Below are 18,403 nucleotides of genomic sequence, written 5' to 3'. Positions count from 1 at the left end.
CATGGCCAAGAGAAAAAAGAAGAGTGGGGAAAAAGGAGAAATAAAAACAAACTACTCAGTCAATAGCTACAGGCTCAGGTTCTGAAAAACACCTGGAAATGAATCCTCAGATGAATGAATTCCCAGAAAAAAAGAGAAACAGGAAAGTAGATTGCTATATAAATTTTAGTCATCAAAGAAAGAGGTAAGGTGAAAACACTTGTCGCTTTAGAACCCGATCTCTTGCTGTCAAGAAGACCATCCTGATTGATAGATAACCTTTCAGAAGAAGCCAAATGAAATTACAGCTAAATGGATTATTCAAAATAACTCAAAACCGAAAAAGAACAAGGAAATGCAAAAACAGCAACTAAATCTGCCAACGGCAATTCATCTAAAGCTATGCAAATGTTCAAGATAGAAGGCATTACTTTATTACATTTAACAATACTTATGAAATTCAGACTTTTTGCTTCCTTTTAACAAGATATCAGCATCTTTGAAATAATACAATTCAGTACTAAGAGTTCCAAAAATCCTGCTTAGATCCTCTTTTTCCAATAATTATGAGAGAAAAAAAGTGTTAATGGGGTGCATATTTTTTTGCCTTCTTGCTTAGGATTTATATTATCCCATACTATCGCTCACATCTTGAAAGGTTTGATAATCTCGGGATATTAACATCAATCATCATGAAACTTATGATTAAATATTTCACGTACTTGCCCCCTGCAAAATCTCAAAATCTCTTGGTTTTTATTTGTTGCATTAGGTAAGATACTTCTTCCTTCATGAACATCTCCGAGATAAGCAAACAGATAGAACTACCTGGTTGGAAGTTTTCATGAGAGTATAAATCAGTTATTTTTTTCCAAATCAGAATTTTCTACACAGTGACTTTGACAAATTTATATTGGAAGCCAGCTGGCTCCACAGTCGGGCAGCCTGGAAACAAGCTGGCTTAGAAGCTGCAGAAGCTCCCAAATTCCCACTTCCTAAGCAAGTAGAATCCTACTTCTTTATTATCAAAACTAAAATCTGCCCTTAAAAAAAAATCCCTTCCATTTTAGGACATTTCTAAAATATCTGTTCCAATTGCATATGAAAAACAGATTTTAACATTTTCGCAACCGACAGAGTTTCTATCTGAGTAGCTAAAGATCTGTCCTTATCTGCCCCGTACCAGCAGGATGGGACTTCAGCTTCAGCAACAAACTTCAAGCAGAAAAAGGAAGTTCTTAACAACATGAAAGGGCCTAGTAACAAAATGTTTGGAAGTACAATAAATAATGCCAGCATGGAGAGCCCAAGAAGATAACAGGAGCTGTAGATGTACCACTTTTTGAAAGTATTCGTTGTAAATCGAGAATTGTATTACACACGCACACAGCAGCAGTAAGCACTTGACCTACCTCTTCTATCCTAAAGGCACACAGTCTTGCTGGACATAAAAATATTGACACTAGCTTCGTATTTTTCAATTACATAGGAAGGAAAGCTACACCTGAGGCCAGCACAGAACATTTTGTGCTATAAACATTTGCAGATTAATTCACAAACACTATTTCACTCATTTATATACCTACATTCAGACCTTCTCTGGCTTAACGGACTTCACTAAATGGAATAAACAAGTACAGAAGCAAAGGTCTGCTGAAGATCTCCCAGACTGAAAACCTGTCAGAGAAACAAGGTGGCCAAAAATAAAAGCCTGTAACTCAGCTTCTCCTTTTTGATTTATGACAGTGGCTGTTGTCAGTGTTTGTCACTGTGTATGACATTGTTGAAGACTGACTAAATTTCTGTTCCATCATTAACAGGCTTCAATCATTTTCTAAGATTTTTCTGAGGTTTCCAGCAGCTGATGGAATTACTGGATGGATACTTAATGGATACTTAATATCCATTTCCATTAACATTTTGTACACTTGCAGAAATATTATCTCAAAGATCTTCCCAAAGCCACATTAACATGTATGAAAAACACGGCCAGAGCTTATCAGTGCCAGAGGCTGCAGCTGGGAAAAGGGAAAACCCCCTCATATTCCCTAGATCTTTTCATTACTATAATCCGGTGTGTGTTAGTGTGTGAATCAAATTATTGCAATCAAATGTATCACATCTCATAAGTGTCCATTGTCTGGTTTAGGCCAATAGATGATATTTTTTTATAAACTAAATGGAGTACCTGCATCTTTCTGATGTCATAATGCTACAAAACCAGCTGGAATCTTCCAGAACTGTACCTTTTTTTCTACACGAGAGTTTATCAAGCTCGTGTTTTAGAGCAATGCAGAACATGGGAGCTTGGAAAGAGCTAAGACTTATGTTCACTTAGAAGAACAAGCAGATGAAACAAAAATATTTACCAAGAATTAATTTTTAAATTTTTTGCTTCAATTCACAGTGTCACATTGTGATTCTTTTTGGCTGGGGACAAAAGGTCTTTGCTAATGGCCTAATATGAGGCACTGGTCAAGCAGGAACCCCAGTCTTATTACAGAGGGACAGACAAGCTCTGCCAGCTGGAGAACCAGCAGATGCTAAACATTGCAGAATCAGGGTTTGTTGGGTTTTTTTAAAAATCTGATATACGAGTCAATTTTATGCTTAAATAACTGCTTTTGAGAACACCATGAAATTCATAGCAGCCAAGATAACAGCAGCATAGCAACAGACGTTGCTACTCAGAATAGGATCGTAAGAACGATTCTGCTAACTATGCCCTTTCAATCACATGCATACAAATGTACACAAGATCAGTCTGCAGGAGACACGCATGCTTCCAAGTCTAATCCAGGATCAAAGTTTTAAACTCAGAGCACCAGAATCAAGAACACCGTATCCCTCAGTTCTCTACCACACAGCAATCCCTGCTTCGCAACACATTCACAATCTTCATTCCCTAACTAGTTTCTTCAACATCTCCTTGGCACGATGCTAAAAGTCAAGAGGCTTGCTGTGTAAAACTGGTCCTCAAAGTGTCAAAAGACGTTTCTTCAACTGACAGTCAATGTTTCCAAACCCCATATCAGCCTATGCAGTGAGAGGAAGTACATTATTATTCTTTGGTTATAACTAAAAGGCCTAAGCACTGAGCAAGTGTCTCTCTAGTCCAAGATGCCATACCCCTCTTCATCAAAAGGCCTTACCAATCTATCTTCAGGATGTACATAACATTAGGATAACTATAAAATGCTACATATTCTTGGGGAAAATTGTTACTTTGTGAACATCCTCTAAGATTACAAAGGATGTATCCCAGACTAAAACTGAGGACGGGCCAACAGCGCTCATGCCACCTACTCTTCATAGAGATCCTCAGACAAGAAGGACGAGAGGCTTCGGCTGCACATAGCACCTGACTATGTGCAAGTGTGACACAACTCAGAGCAGGGCTGCTTTCTGGAACATCACGAGAACAGGTAGCATCCCAGAAAGCTTAACTGCAACAGAAGTTCATTCCAAGTATCAATTGTCAGGACTCTCCATAGGCATCATGCATGCACACAAGACTCTCCTAAATTATAAAAACCTCACACTCTGCTACAGGAGGACCATACCCATCATAGGATTATGAAGCTCCAATTTTAATGGAAGTTGGATTTTTTAACTCCCATTGGAAGGCCATTCCAGAGTTTCACTTTTCTAACGACCTCTGATCTCTACTGGCATCCATTTGTTTTTATGCTATCATGATCTATTAGCAGAAGTATCTCTCTGCCTCTTTTTCCTAAAAATAAAATATCAAGAGTAACAAAATAAAGACTGCAAGAAGTTAAATATCCACATGTTTTTCATTTTCTCTAGCAGGGAAATACTTTCACTGCTTTTTTAGTCTAATAATCCTTTTCTGTACTCATTCTAGTTTCTGGAGCGGCTACTCCTGAGAGTTCAGCTGTCTGTGATGCAAGGCCTAATTCCAAAATGGCACAGCCACGTATCTTTGGCTCAGACTTTGAAGAAAATTTTTTTAGTTGTGAGAAAGAGCCTTGACAAAGTACAGAGAGCCATTTGAGATAAGAACACAGGGGAAAAGAAGCTATGATGGCGGAGATACAGGCAGTAAGAAGCTTGAAAATTCAAGAGGAAAAGCATTGACCTGAAAAGGTATAAAACTGTACAAAATAAAACCAAAGAGTCAACAGACAGAAATAAAGCAAGCCTGATGATCAGCCTGTTCCAAGGAGAAATGAAGGCCAACCCTCTCTCCCTGGGTGCTTTTATCAGAAGTACCAAGCATGCTGGTGCTCAGCCTAGTAGCTTGCAAGCCCAGTGAGGACAAACAAACGAATAGCTTCCTTCTCATTTCCTCTTGCCTGTATCCTGCTTGCAGCCTGAGTCTCTCCAAGCACAGCAAAGGATGCATGAACAAAATGACCCTGAGAGGGAGGGTTACAAGTTGGGCACAGTTCTCATGCTCTCAAACACATTCATCAAATATTGCACTCAAGGTATTGCCAGAGTCTGAGATTTTATATTTCTAGAGAGCAACCTATATAAATACTAGCTTCAACTACTTAACCAAACAAAGATTGTTTAGAAATAACTGAAGCAGTGTAGAAGTTAGTAAGGCATAATCAGAATAGAAGTTGGAAGAAGTAATTTAAAATTACGCAACGTATAAATCAAAAGACGTTGCCTGAAACATTAAATATCTGAACGTTAACTCTGGTTAATAAATGTACGCCTTGCTTCCTATTGCATAAAAGGTCAAAAATATGATAGCTTTTTTGATTTTATAGTACATTATTAAAAAAAAGGTATAATTAAAACTTTCTGCATAATAGTCTAAATACAGTTATCACAAAGTCATTCTGTCACATGCACATTAGAACTTCTCCAGTAAGGTATGCATTTCAAAGCTAGTACTTTCAAAACCAACCTATATATCTTTTGAATTTTTTAAACTTTATATAAAAACAATCTGAATACAATTTCACTAGATTAAAACCTTCTGAGTATGGCTGATTTGTGTACCTCGGTTTCATACCTAAGACAGCAACCAAGGATTCTGTAGAGGGACACCTAATCATATAAGCCTGCTGCATTTCTGTTTTTTCCTGAAATATCCATTCTTGATAGAGATACAATAAGCTCCTGGAAGTGGGTTAAAAAAAAAATTATACTAGAAAACAGATTTTTTAGGAATCAAGGCAACTGAAAGCATTCATCAAAATCTTTCTTTTTATGAGGTCTAAAATTACTTAAGGCATAAAAAAGCCTATTATTTGGACCAAGACATATGAATTGGAACACTTAGTGCTCTATTTTAGAAAAATCTTCAGTTTTAACTCTCTGCTAATTGTTAATGATATTAACTGGTCACTGTACATTTTAGAAAAGTTATGACAAGCAATACAATCATAATTTTTTTCTGTAGTTTTATCAGGATATTTTGTTTTTAATTCTCTTTTCTGTATTGCTCTTGTACTAAGCCTGACAGAGTGCTAAGGATTAAAGACGGCAGCAAAGAGAGCGCAATGCTATGAAGTAGCTCACACCCTGACCATGCACAGCATATTTACCTCAAGAGTAAGAACAGAGTGTACATTACTTTAAAATTCGCCACGCAAATAAAGCAAAAACACAGTAGGAGCTGATCTGGCAGCTTGTGGTACAGGCCAGCAGAACTGCAAGAATGTGATAACAAAAAGGTAAGCATAGACAAGGAAAGTACTTTCTGGAGGAATCTGACAGAAATTGAAGGTAGTTTGATTATGAAGGAAATCAAACACAAATGTAAGAGAGAGAGATACAAAATAAGAGTCAAGGGTGGGTAATTGTGCTGAACTGGAAAAGTCAAGGGTGAAAGGTTGGAACTTGGTCCCAGGGAAAAAGAACTATTGAAAGAATAGTAAAAATTACCTTAGCAGACAGAGAGGAAGTTATGGCAGAAAGAGATTTACATTGCAGCAAAAGGGAAATGATGTAGAACAGATTTGGTAGGGAGGGAGGAAACAAAATAGAGGAACATGCAACTGAGTAGTTGAGAGAAAATGGCAGAGGAGAGTTAAAGGTGTCAAGTTTATGAACCTCAATGACTGAAAGAACATCGAATTCACCAGTGACAGAAAAATAGCGGAATCACTGAATGGTTGGAGTTGGAAGGCACCTCTGGAGATCACCTAGTCCAACCCAGCCGCTAAAGCAGGTTGCACAGAATCGCTTCCAGGCAGGTTTTGAGTATCTCCTGAGAAGGAGACTCCACAACCTCTGTGGGCAACCTGTTTCAGTGCTCTGTCACCCTCAAAGTAACAAAGGAAGACAGGGAGAAAGATGTTTAGGTGGAAAACAATTCAGTTTTGCTGAACTTGAAGTAGAAATGAAACATCCCAGAGACACTGAAAAGACAGGAAAAGATCTGTGACTGGGAAGACAATGAAAGCCGCATGTAAGGAGGCATACCTGAGAGTCACTCTCAACCTCTGACAACACATGACTTCCGAATTTCCAAACAAATCTGTCCTACTCTGAATATTCACTGCCAAAGCTCTAATCAAAATATACTACTTCACTGGCTAGTAAATTAAACCCTATAAAAGGGGGCTTTGTTCACTACAAAAAGCTTCCATTGAAAAGTAATTGCTCAGTGCAACATCTTCAGTCTCAACTCAAACATTAAGACCGCAAGGCACACGACACACAAAGGAACAATAAGGTTATTGCTACTTGAACAAATTAAAAGCCACAGTTTTGTTTATGATGTTATGCTTACAATGTTACAAGTTACACAATGTTTTGTTTACTTCTCTAGTAATTACATTTTGCAACCTTTTTTGGCATCAAGAGCAGTCAAACAAGGTTTTAACCCATTATGTTAAAAAGATTTTAGCTTCAGATTTTTTTCATAAGCTACAAAGAACTTCAAAAATCATCTAGTTTTTGCACACAGATGTGATTTAGATCAACTTCAATAAGATGTTAGTCTAATCAGATTTTTTTACAGATGCCTAACAGTAGAGAGTCCATAACTTCCACTGACAGCTTGCCTGATCTGTGATACTTTTGCAGTTAGATTTTTTTCCTTGAGATGTGAAATGACTTTAAAAATACCTCACAAGTAAGATTACTCATTTCTCAGGCATTTTTACACATAGGAATATTCACTCTCCTCATCCCCCTAGCTTTTTTTGTTTCTTGACTGAAAGGACCCTCTTCTCCCACAGCCTTTGTCATAGGTCAGTCTGTTTTCTTAATATGTTCGTGTTGGAGTTCCTTGCGTTCACTTCTGCCTGTTTGCATCTGACTTAAAAGCTTGGTTCAGCATTTTTCCACCTGAGGCCTCACCATCAGCAAGCAAAAGGGAATAACGATCTCCTTTGTCCCCCCTATACCTCACCACAGAATCGGAATTGCTTTTTCATTCACAACAGCAAGCAAAACGGGAACCTAATTTTCAAAAATGTCAAGACTTGACATGAGCCAGTCCTCTTACAAATATAACACAGTCTAAGATGACCATGACAATGTATGTCTAGTAATAAAATTAAGAAATTCATGAACATTTTATTCAGGGGGAAAAAAATGAGACGCAATCCAATGGCAAGTGCTCTTTACAAGGAAAGCAGAATTTTATTGGTTGAGTTATATGGTCAGTTAGAAGATGCATCTCTATCTACTTTGTGTCAAGGTAGAAGAATGAGGCTACAGGTATCCTGTACAGGAGGAAATTTCAAGCCTTGGTCTAGCTGAACAAGATTTTCAGAACACAGTCTGATAACACAATACTCATGGTACATTAATTGCTGCTTTGCCAGTGGAATAAAGGGGGTACAAATACCCCTCTCCCCATGCCCTCATTTTCCTTTCCCCATGTACTTCCCGCTTTGACTTGTGGCAGTTGACAGAATTTTCATTCTTCTTTCCTGATTTCCTCCCCTAAGTGATAGTGCAAAATTTTAACCAGCAAGCTAGCTTCTTCCTGGATTACAAATTGCTTGGACCCTGCATGGACCTGATTGGCCATGAAGATACCGCCCCTTTATGTGCTGCATATTATAACTATGTTCCAGCCAGAAGACTTTATTTGTCATAAAGACATTAATTTCAAATGCACTCTTTGTCAGAAGATACATATCTGCAATATCCTGGATAAAATTTTATTTCCTCTGGGTGAGGTTGGGTGGGCACACCCAACATACACAGATATCAAGCTGTAAGTTATACTAATGTAAAATAATCATAAGCCTTAAAGCTTTCTACTGTTGTAACATTAGAGAATAGAACATTGTTTTAGTTACTGATACAAGTGTGTATGAAACAAAGCTGCTCATTTATCCTTGTATAGTCCTTACCAGGGCTGGTCTAAACCCCAGTCAGGCTGAATCAAGAGAAAATTGGCTATACTCAAAGGTTAGATCATTGATTAACTTAGAATAGATGATTTTAAAGTTATCCATTTGAAGTAGACATAGAATATAATAGAACAACTCAAGTTCTCCTAGAATTTTGAAGGTGATCCTCATCCTGTGACCCAGGCAACCGAGGACCAAGGTAACCAGGATGAACTTGAAAGAAATTAAATGAAGAATACAAGATTTGCTGAGACAAAGGAATTGACTAGAGTTTTTGATCAATGAAGAACGAGGAACTAAGAACCTACAGAAAAACACCAATGACTTTACCTAGTTACATAACGTTAGAAAGGAAAACTATATACACTAAGGATGTGCTGCGTATACTTTGCCACTCACTGAGGTGATGGCCCACTCTGAGTTGTTGAATAAAGCGAACCTAGAGTTACCCATGAGATTGATTAAATTCTTTAACAACTAATGATAACTTGCCTGCATATGTGTTGGCCTTGTTTAAGAGATCTGTGCACGCATGCATGTCAGCAAAAGCACGAATCCCCAAGCAATTGATAGGATGCAGCTGGGACTCCAAAAATTCACAGCAAGTCCTTTTCACATCCTGCAGTTGCAATAGGCCAGCAGCTGGGAGCAGTACCTGTAAGAAGCAACAAGTGGTTAATTACCCAATTCAATTCTGAGGTTTTACAAGAGTATTCTCACTATTAATAAAACAAAATATTCCATTAAAAATAAAGTCTTTAATCTTAATACATTAAAAATTAAGTCTTTTAAAATTAAGACTAAAATAGAGAGGAAATTTTCAGCATTATGAGACTGAAGAACTTAAACCCCAACATTAACATGATTTTACCTCCTTGCAAATACCATTTAAAATTTAAAGTAACAAGCAATATCTCTACCACCATGTTCACTGGGAAGTCGTTCCATAGATTATAATTCTCACTTCATGGGAACTCTTCCCAATGAGTTCCCTTCTTACTGTTCCGAACACTCCATAATTACATCCAATTTCCAAACCTTCAGCATTAGATATTTCTTTAAATCAAAGACCATGATAGAATATGTAAATCTTGTTTGCATGCAAGCAAACACTGAACACTGTACCATTTTTTAGCATCAATAATAAGCATTTTTATGCAACTGATTCCAGTAAGGACTTAATTCAGCTTCCAAAGACATCTATGACCTTCTTAAAAGAATGACAATTCAGACATTTAAAATCCTGAGCATATAGAATACAACTCATTGAAATATCGGTAAGCTATTAGTGTAAACAAAGTATCTGTCCTTTAACTTTCACAAAACAAGCAAAAGTTAAGAAGAATTTAAAAATCTGTATAATACACTTTATTTGCCCACTAAATCTCGGACGTGAGATTTAAGTGAACTATAACTGTGCCTTTGAGCAAAATTCTATACGGCTCTCTACAATTTCTTCCTCACAGTATTTTCATTTTCCGTGCCTTTGACAGTTATTTTAATGAGACTTCTATTTTAGAATATTCAAGTGTGAAATTAACCTCGCGTCTTCAGTGGATGACAACAGGCATGATTTTAACATGTAAATCTTGCAACTGTTCACTTACATACAGAGAAAACATATACTATAGGACTGCATCAATAACATGCAAGCAAAAAGGACACCAAGGACAACGGCTGCACTACACTTGTTAATGTTTGCTTTTCATTTAAACAATTACTTGGGTAGAATTATAGTGAGTCAAACAAAGAAAACAAAGAATAAACAGAGATGGAAGAGCAGAGTAAAACAATTTAGAAACATGTGTAACACTACATGAAAGCTGCATTATATACTTCTGCTTTCTTGTTCTTTGGGAGAAGTTTTAGTCTTAGTAACTTTCTGCAGAATCAAGAAGTTGCCATTGTCTCTGTGAACATCTACCTACTTGGCTTCTAAAGAGATATTGTTACGCTTTACTCTTACAGACTTTTTTCTTGAAATAAAACTAACAATTACAACCAAAACTAAACCAAAAAGGATTTCAGCTGATACAACCTTGTAAAGCTAATGACTGCTTTAAACTTCAGTTTTGGTACCACTTCTACTGTTTGTGGCTGGTTTTCTCTCTTGAGTTTGCCATAGATGAAGCTTGCTTGAAAACAGTCTTTCTTTGTTTCTCAAGATATTAATCCTTCATTTGAAGCAATAATCCACTAGAGCATCTGTTTTACACATTTGGGTATCAAAGTAGACAGCAAAAAGGAACAATCATACATTTAAAAAGACAGCTTTACATATCAACTGTTAATGAAAGAGAAATGAAGAAAAAACACAAATATGATGGAGATACATGGACTGCTGCTAAGGAAAATAACTAAAAACTAGTTTAAATCTTAGATAATCCTCGAAAATATTAAGTCTAACAAAATAAATTGAGATCTCTATGTAATAGACACAAGTGCCGAAGTCACACAATTCAAAACAAATTTAGTAAGCTTAAAGGTTACTAATGAAAAGATTAAAACAGTGCAGTGAACTCATTTTACTTAAATGAACTCATCAAAATGAGTTTTACTCTCATGAAAATGAGAAGATAATATTAATAGTTTTTGTTACTAGAACTACAGTATAATTGGTTATAACAGCGAGTATATAATTCATTTGATAGCAAATTCTAGGATGAGATCTGATTATGAAATTACATACCAAAAATCAAGGCTAGAAATGTGATACAAGTATTTAGTTAGACAACTTAGCCCAATGAAGCAAGCATTTCATGCCTGCTTACAAATTCAGTAACTAATTCAAGCACAGTCCTAGATAATTTGGGGCATGTTGTCAGTATAGTTGAGCAAATAATTCTGAGAACAGTCCTTGACTGCTTAAATGGATTCATCAGAGAAATATGTAAAATCATCATCAAATCAGTAAATAAAAAGGTAAAATTCGAGAATGGTATGCAAAAAAGAATTTAAGATTTGTATGCACAGACACACTGAGACACTTGCTCACTCAAATGAACAGTAAAGCAATGTTCCAAGAACTAGAAGATCACTCGTCATTGTGGGAAATTTACATCAGTTCTTAAATCATTGTAACTGAGTTTGTCAAGTTAAAGATTTCAATACATTTTAGTTGTAAGACAGTAAGACATTGAGATCTAAATATATTTATGTGTATTTCTCTACTAAAAAGGGAAAAGAGAGGCAAAATACATCAAATTTATCCCATTGAAATTATGTATTGGGCTTTGGTTACTAAGCAACAAGAGCTGCGATAACACCTAGCTTTTTCCATTTGTATCTATAGAACTGTTAGCCTGGAAGCTGCAACAACCTGTATTTAAAAATACAGTTTCATTACAGGCAGATTCACTCTGCCAAAGCCAGGGACACATGGTGAGGGGGAACCCCAAACTCCTCTCAAACCCATGAAAAAAGACTCCATTACAACTGCAGCACAGATGAAGCTTAACTACTGCTGACTCCAAACTGGTAGGCTATAGCTCAGATTTATTTCCAAAAACAGCCAGTAGAGGGTATCCTAACTTTCCATTAAAGATCAAAAATATTTTAACATGCATACCACTTCCTACTGCAAGTAACGCAGAGGGGGGAAAAAAAATCATCTCTGCTCATTCTGTGAAAACATAGCCTCATCACAGTGGTTGTTGTTTTTATAATCAAAGAAACTGGACAGATTATTATTACAGATGGCAAGTAAGAAATTCTCTTTTTTGTGTCAAAGTCATGGTGATGAATCTTGGAATGACTGCTATATTTCCTAAAGCAGATTGTTTAACCCTTAGAAGTCTTTGAAGACTATTCCCTGGTTATATCCTCCTGATTCTCTTTCTTGCAGTGACACTCCTATTTCCAAAGCTCTGTGCACCTGCCATGCCAAATACACCTTTCCAACCCCAATGAGACAAAAAAAGGACTGTGACCAAGTGCTGGTACAAGTATTTGTTTTTAAATCCACCTGCATAGTCAGGAGGGATCTACTTAAGAACCAAAACTTGGGCCCTTGTTTTCACTGGAGTACATTCAAGCCCTTCAAAATAACTCCGCTAGGTCGTCAACCTCTGTCTGGGGCTGCTGCCGTCTCTTGTCACCCTTCAGACGTGCCAGGAATATGTTGAGGGTTGAGGTTATCAACGTCGCCTGCACCTTTTCTCTCTCTTTCCAGACAGCATCTGTTCACCTTTGTGCAGCTGGACATACGTACCTCATGTGACCAAAACATACATGTGTTGAACTCTGAGGTGAGGAGCAGCTGGTACAGGCAGGCACCTCTCCAGTTATGTGTGATCCATCAGTTCACAAGCAACACATTCATAACAAACAGCCTCAGGGAGATACAGCCTGCGTGACTGACCAACGAACCCCTACAATGGAAAGAGGCTAGGAGGGAATGGCAAGGGAGATGAACTCAGGGAAGAAATGTAAAGAATAAGCACCAAGTGGCATAAAGAAAGCTGAACTTAACACAAGGAGTACTGGAGGGTAACCTTAATTTAGATATATGGCTCTACCAGTGAGTCATCAGGCTGTGCAAACAGTCTTCTCTGTGATAATTAGTAGAGCGTAATGCCTTCCTGAGCTAGCCAGACCAGTGCAGGGAGAGTTATGTAGGTGGCTCAACCCAACATAAATTATAAAACCTGATCAACCAACAGAAGGAGCTCTGAAGAGAACAACGGGCTTGAGCTGGCTTATATTCCTTCCTGGTGAACTGGGAATACCCAACATCCTAACAGTGGGCATACAGAGACCAATAATGGGAATCACCTTTGCATGGTGATCCAAACGTCTATTGCAATTGCTGTATCATGCTTGTGTTGTGATTTCAGTATACCACTGTATCTCTCTGCTAAATCAAAACATAGCACTATGTATCACCAAGTATCTTCAAATCAGTATATTTTATATGAAACATTATTAAACCCTCTTCATGGGCTATCTAGAAGAACCTGGTCAGAGGAGCTGCTCTGGACGGCCTCCGCACCTGACAAGAGAGTTCGTCCTGTCCAAAGGCTGCTGGATGGCCTAACGGGCATCCCTTCACAATTTACTCGCTTCACAAAGTTCAGTGCCACACTCTCCTTCACACAGCCCCTTGCTCCCAGAAGTTGGTACCACTTCATGCAGCACGTAAGCTTTTAGTAACTGACTAGCTGAGGATGGGGGAACAGGTCCAGTGGAAGGAGCCACCAAGTTGATCAGAGAGCTGGAGCATGTGATACTCCACGGAGAGGCTAAGAAATCTGAATTTGTTCAACCATAAAACGGAAGACAAAGGAAGATATTATTACTCTCCACAAATATCTAATGGGAGGGTAGAGAAGAGTTAGCTAGACCGTTCATGAAGATGCACAGCAGTAGGACAAGAGACAAGAAAAAACACGGGAAAATTTGATTGGGAAAAAAAGGAGTTAGGTTGGGGTTTGTTATTTTGTGGTGTTCTGGAGGTTTTTTTAAAACCATATGAGTTGTTAAGCACTGAAACAGGTTTCCCCAAGAAGTTGCACAATCCCCACACTTTGAAATATTTTAAGTTCAGTTGACAGGCCCCTGCATCTGCTTTAACTGGACCTGCTTTTAAAAAGTTCAATGCAAAGTAAAATTTAAATAGATTAAAGCTTTCTGCCTGCTGATTAAGTCAATTTAATTCAGTAAATCTAAAGCAATCTATCAACTCTTCTTTGTACTGATAGATTCTCCTAGCCAGAACATATTGTAATATATGCAGTTTGAATATGTTTACGGCAATATTTTAATCTCCACTGTTTTAAAATTTCTTGGAATTTCTTTAAAATTTGTCATGAATTCTTGTCCAAATTCAAATTGATACACACCAACAATGCATTAAGATCAGTACAACGCCAATATGAAAATAATGAAAGAACATATTGCAGGTTAAGAACAATCTCCCACAGCATAAACAAAACCAAATTTTCTCAGAACATTAAAGTACTCTGCAAGCAAATAAACCAATAAAACTCAAAGCAGTGCATGCCAAGAGAATTTAATAACTTGCTGTCCAAAATAGTAAAATTTCATTTCTATCACATGGAGAGGAAAAAAACCAAACCTGTAACATTAGGAAAGAGATTAACCTAGTAAAGCAGATGTGTGAGAATTGGAACACAGTACACTGCAACATAGAAGCATGTAGGAGAGGAATTTACATCCTTGCTAATTGCAGATAGTCCATATTTTCAGTTACAACATTAAAACAAAATCAATTTCAGAGAGCAGCAGTTATGTTAATGCCTGAGGAAATAGAGTAAAGTTTAACCTCTGTGTCTAAGGTTTAAATAACCATTTCAGCAAACTAAACTCTTCACTTGCTGTTTATACTATCATGGCATAAGGAAGATGGAAATTAAAATAATGTCAAAGATCATCCAAACTATCTTATTTTTTTATTGTCATCTACATGCATCTGTGCTGTAATTAAAACTGTGGTTTGTAACTGAAGCACAGTCTAAGTTCCAGTGAAATCATTCAGCGCTGCACAGAAATTACACTATTTGGGAGTATGCATACAAAACCCACTAAAACAGATGCAAATATTTTAAACACTTGCATCTGTGGAATAAAGTGTAGAAGTTCCAATTTTGGAAAATTCAACCCTGCTAGCATTTCTATATGAATAACATGTTCACTGCACTGTTCCAGTGTTAAATTACACAAATAAGATGCTGCACTTGATTTAAATTCGTGCATGTGCTGCAAGTTTAGAAAACGATACCTTGTATCTTATAAAATACCTGCTGGGGGGTATCTTAACATCCTTGACTTTATAGGCTATTGCACAGTAAAGAGTTTGATGTATAAATCTATCCTCTAGCTTAACTAGCCCCATCCAATTAAAAATCAGGTGCAGCTGCAGTTCTCTAGTATCAGAGGAAGGAATCAGGCTGCTAATCGAGATGCAGTCCTCTTCCTTCACATTTACTTGTGTGTTGGGTTTGCGTCTGGCAGGGTTTTGGTAGTCAGGGGAGGAGGCTGCTGGCTTGTACCTGGTGGGGTTTTGGTAGCAGGGGGAGAGCTGCTGGCACAATCCCTGTAAGAAGCTTCGTGAAAGCTCTGCCCCCAATCCTGGCTCCAATTCAGCCCCACTTCTGGAGAGGAGTAGGACATAGGGAAGAGACAACCATGCAGTCAGCCAGGTTACTGAGGAAGGGGTTGGGGAGGCACTCCAGAGCAGCCCTTTCCTTTCAGCCTGCGGTGAGAGAGCAGGCTGCTTCCTGGCAGTCCTCAGAGATCACATGTGGAGAGAAGGTCCATTTGCAGCCCATGGAGAAGCCCATGCTGGACAAGGGACTACTGCCAAAGAAGGCTGTGACTCTGAGGGAGACCCTCACTGGGGCAGTTTGTTGGTGGGAGGACCGCAGTCCACAGAAGGCCCGCACACTAGCTGGAGGAGTTCATGGAGGACTGTCTCCCATAGGAGGGATGCGACATTGCCACAGGGGAGGACTGTGAGGAGCGTTTCCCTTGAAGAAGAAAGATCAGAAATAACATGGATCGGACTGGGACTGACCATGACCCCCACCCTCTGCCCCTCCTGTGCCCTGTGAGGGGAAAGGAGGTAGCAGAGGAATGAAGGGAGGGGTGGAAGGAAGATACATTTAAGATCCTGTTGTTTCTCTCACTGTCCTACTCTGATTGGACTGGTGGTTTAGTGGTTTAATAGTGATTTTGTTGTTTAATTTAAATTGATTTTATTTCCGCAAGTTGAGTCTGTTTTCTGCCCGTAACCGTAACTGGTGGGTGAGCCCTCCCTGTGCTTTATCTCAAACCTTAAGCTGTTTGTTGTATTTTCTCCCGTTGAAGAGAGAGAGAGGCTGCGTGGTACTTGGTTGCCAGCTGGGGCTAAAACACGACACCATAGTACTAGACAAATTGGTAGAGAACCATTTCAGTTGAAAAGAAGCAAATAATCATGATAATGTAATATTTTGAATGACTGACAATACTAAGCAGCTCCCAACCTGGAAAGCAGAACAGATTAAAATGAATTGTAAGGAAAAAGTAACTGTTTTACATAGCTGCTTTTTAATCAGTATCGTAATCTGTAGGTAAGAGTCCATTTCATTTAGTGACATGCAATTTAGAGGAAATAACTGATTTGACCAAAAATTGGCTTTAGAAGAGACATCACTTCAGAAGATGAATGAAATACTAATTATTAATGAAAAGGTTTGGGGTAGAGGTGGGGGGTTTTGTTGTTTTCTTGTTTGGTTGGGTTTTTAAGGGGGTAGTTACAGAAGTTTTGGGAGGGATTTGGGATGCAGTTAGAGGTTGCTGAAGTGAAGAAACAAGATTCATGAAGCAAGCAAAGTAACAGGAGGGTCAGTCTAATCAAGTAATACACGATAATTAACGGTGTCCATCTGGTCTACATGGGAGAACCATGCAGTCTCATTTGGCTTGAGGGTTCTACTTCTTCTCCACCAGAACAGTGCCCTAACCACCAGATAACAGCACATTTTGGCTTAAGCCTCCAAGAAGAGAGACAGATTGATTGTCTATTCTGATGGTTATTTTTGTTAGCAGTCATGAGCTTAGCCTTTCATATCCTCTTCTTCTGTTAAAAGATGCTGGAAATAGAAATGAAACATTGTCTCATTTGGAGTGAAACATTCTTGAACTGAAAATAATTTTAGTTAGGATTTTAGATTTTTTTTTCTTCAGTGGAAAAAAATCATAGACATTGAGTTGATAGAAAGAGGCATTGATTTGAAGTTTGGTCACTGAATTTAAGTTTTTTTTCAGTAAGTCACCTAAAATGAAAGCTCAGAAGCCTTCATCATACCGTAATTCAGTGCTTAAAAGATTATATAGCTGCATAAAAATACCTTTATATTTTTTAAGGGACAGGATAATTTAAACACAACTAATTAGAGACTGAACGAAGCTACTTGCTGCTCATAGTTTGTCATTCAGAAACAGGGCAATTTATTCTTTAACTATGGGAGCTGAAGTGCTAGCCAGTCCAATAATATACAAAGCTCCCCTGCAGAAGGATTAAAAGAAGCTGAATACATTAAGTAAGCAGAATAATATAACTCACGCTATGTGGTCTTAGATCTTTCTGTAAAGGCTGACCCACATAAAGATTCGCTGTATCAGCTGATGCTTTCAGCTACTGTGCTTCAGCTATAGGATTTACCTGTAACATCTCACACTTTCAGTACCAGAACATCCTCATTCTCAAAACCCACTGAAAGATACGCCGAGTTTGGTTATACCGAAGAGTACTATGATAGAAATATTCTTTAAAAAATTCCCTAAAACTAAAGGCATAAAAGACTGACAAAAGAACCAAAATGTTCATGTGCCATGTTTCCTAAAGAATAAAAGACAACTTCGGGGGAACTGAAGGGGGAGGACACCAAGCAAGGAATTGCTTTTTGGTTTTCTGGAGTTTTTTCTACATTATAGACTAACTTAAAACAAATAAGACTTGTTCTCCTAGTATAACTGCATATTTTCTGTCAATCTTCAAAAAGAGGGATTGAAACACCCTAACGCCTATGCTGGAAATAAATAGCAGCATAACTGGGATAGTAGACTGTGAACCTCTGCTTTCTCTGGTACAGATGACGCACCCTTACTACCGAGTCTTACAGTAACACAAAACCGAGAACTAAAGACAACAGAAACAGCATGAAGAAACGCTTTGTGTGCATGGTGCTTATCTCCAGCACAAAAATTGTGCCAAGATTAACATCTAATGTGCAATAAATGGCCCTTCAGTGGACTCAAAAGACATTTGATTACTCCAAGCTTTTAGCAGTACAAGTTGTATGTTTTTATATTTTGAGACAATCTTTTATCTTTCAGTTTCCTACAGGCAACCATATTTCTATTCTCGTAGAAATGTCACAAGGGAATACCTCATAAAAAAAAGGTATTAGGCTTAATGACAAATTTCACGATCACTTTACTCTAGATGCTGTGCTTATGAAATTCAGGTATGGAGGGTCAGAATACCCAAAACAAATGACACCTCTAGCCTCCCAGATGATTTTTTTTTTTTTCAGATGAAGGTTTAATGTATACATTTCATGATTTAAAGCATGACCAATATCCAGAAAACAGAAACATTTTCAAGGAAGTCTTTATTTAGC

General features: G+C 37.9%; 1 protein-coding gene across 1 annotated transcript in view; it reads right to left on the bottom strand.

Moving 5' to 3' along the window:
* Positions 1 to 18,403, bottom strand: part of KLHL2 (kelch-like family member 2) — a gene marked incomplete at its 3' end in the record, with an annotated part of 55,923 nt that overhangs the window by 14,079 nt on the left and 23,441 nt on the right. The window contains exon 4 of the mRNA XM_010134029.1: positions 8,769 to 8,931. Coding sequence (XP_010132331.1) covers positions 8,769 to 8,931 — 163 coding nt within the window. The remainder of the gene's footprint in view (positions 1 to 8,768; positions 8,932 to 18,403) is intronic.

Source organism: Buceros rhinoceros, unplaced genomic scaffold (genome assembly GCF_000710305.1).
Source record: "Buceros rhinoceros silvestris isolate BGI_N320 unplaced genomic scaffold, ASM71030v1 scaffold4794, whole genome shotgun sequence".
Taxonomy (NCBI): Eukaryota; Metazoa; Chordata; class Aves; order Bucerotiformes; family Bucerotidae; genus Buceros; species Buceros rhinoceros.
The sequence above is the reverse complement of the archived record's forward strand: the minus strand, read 5'-3'. Positions and strand labels throughout refer to the sequence as shown.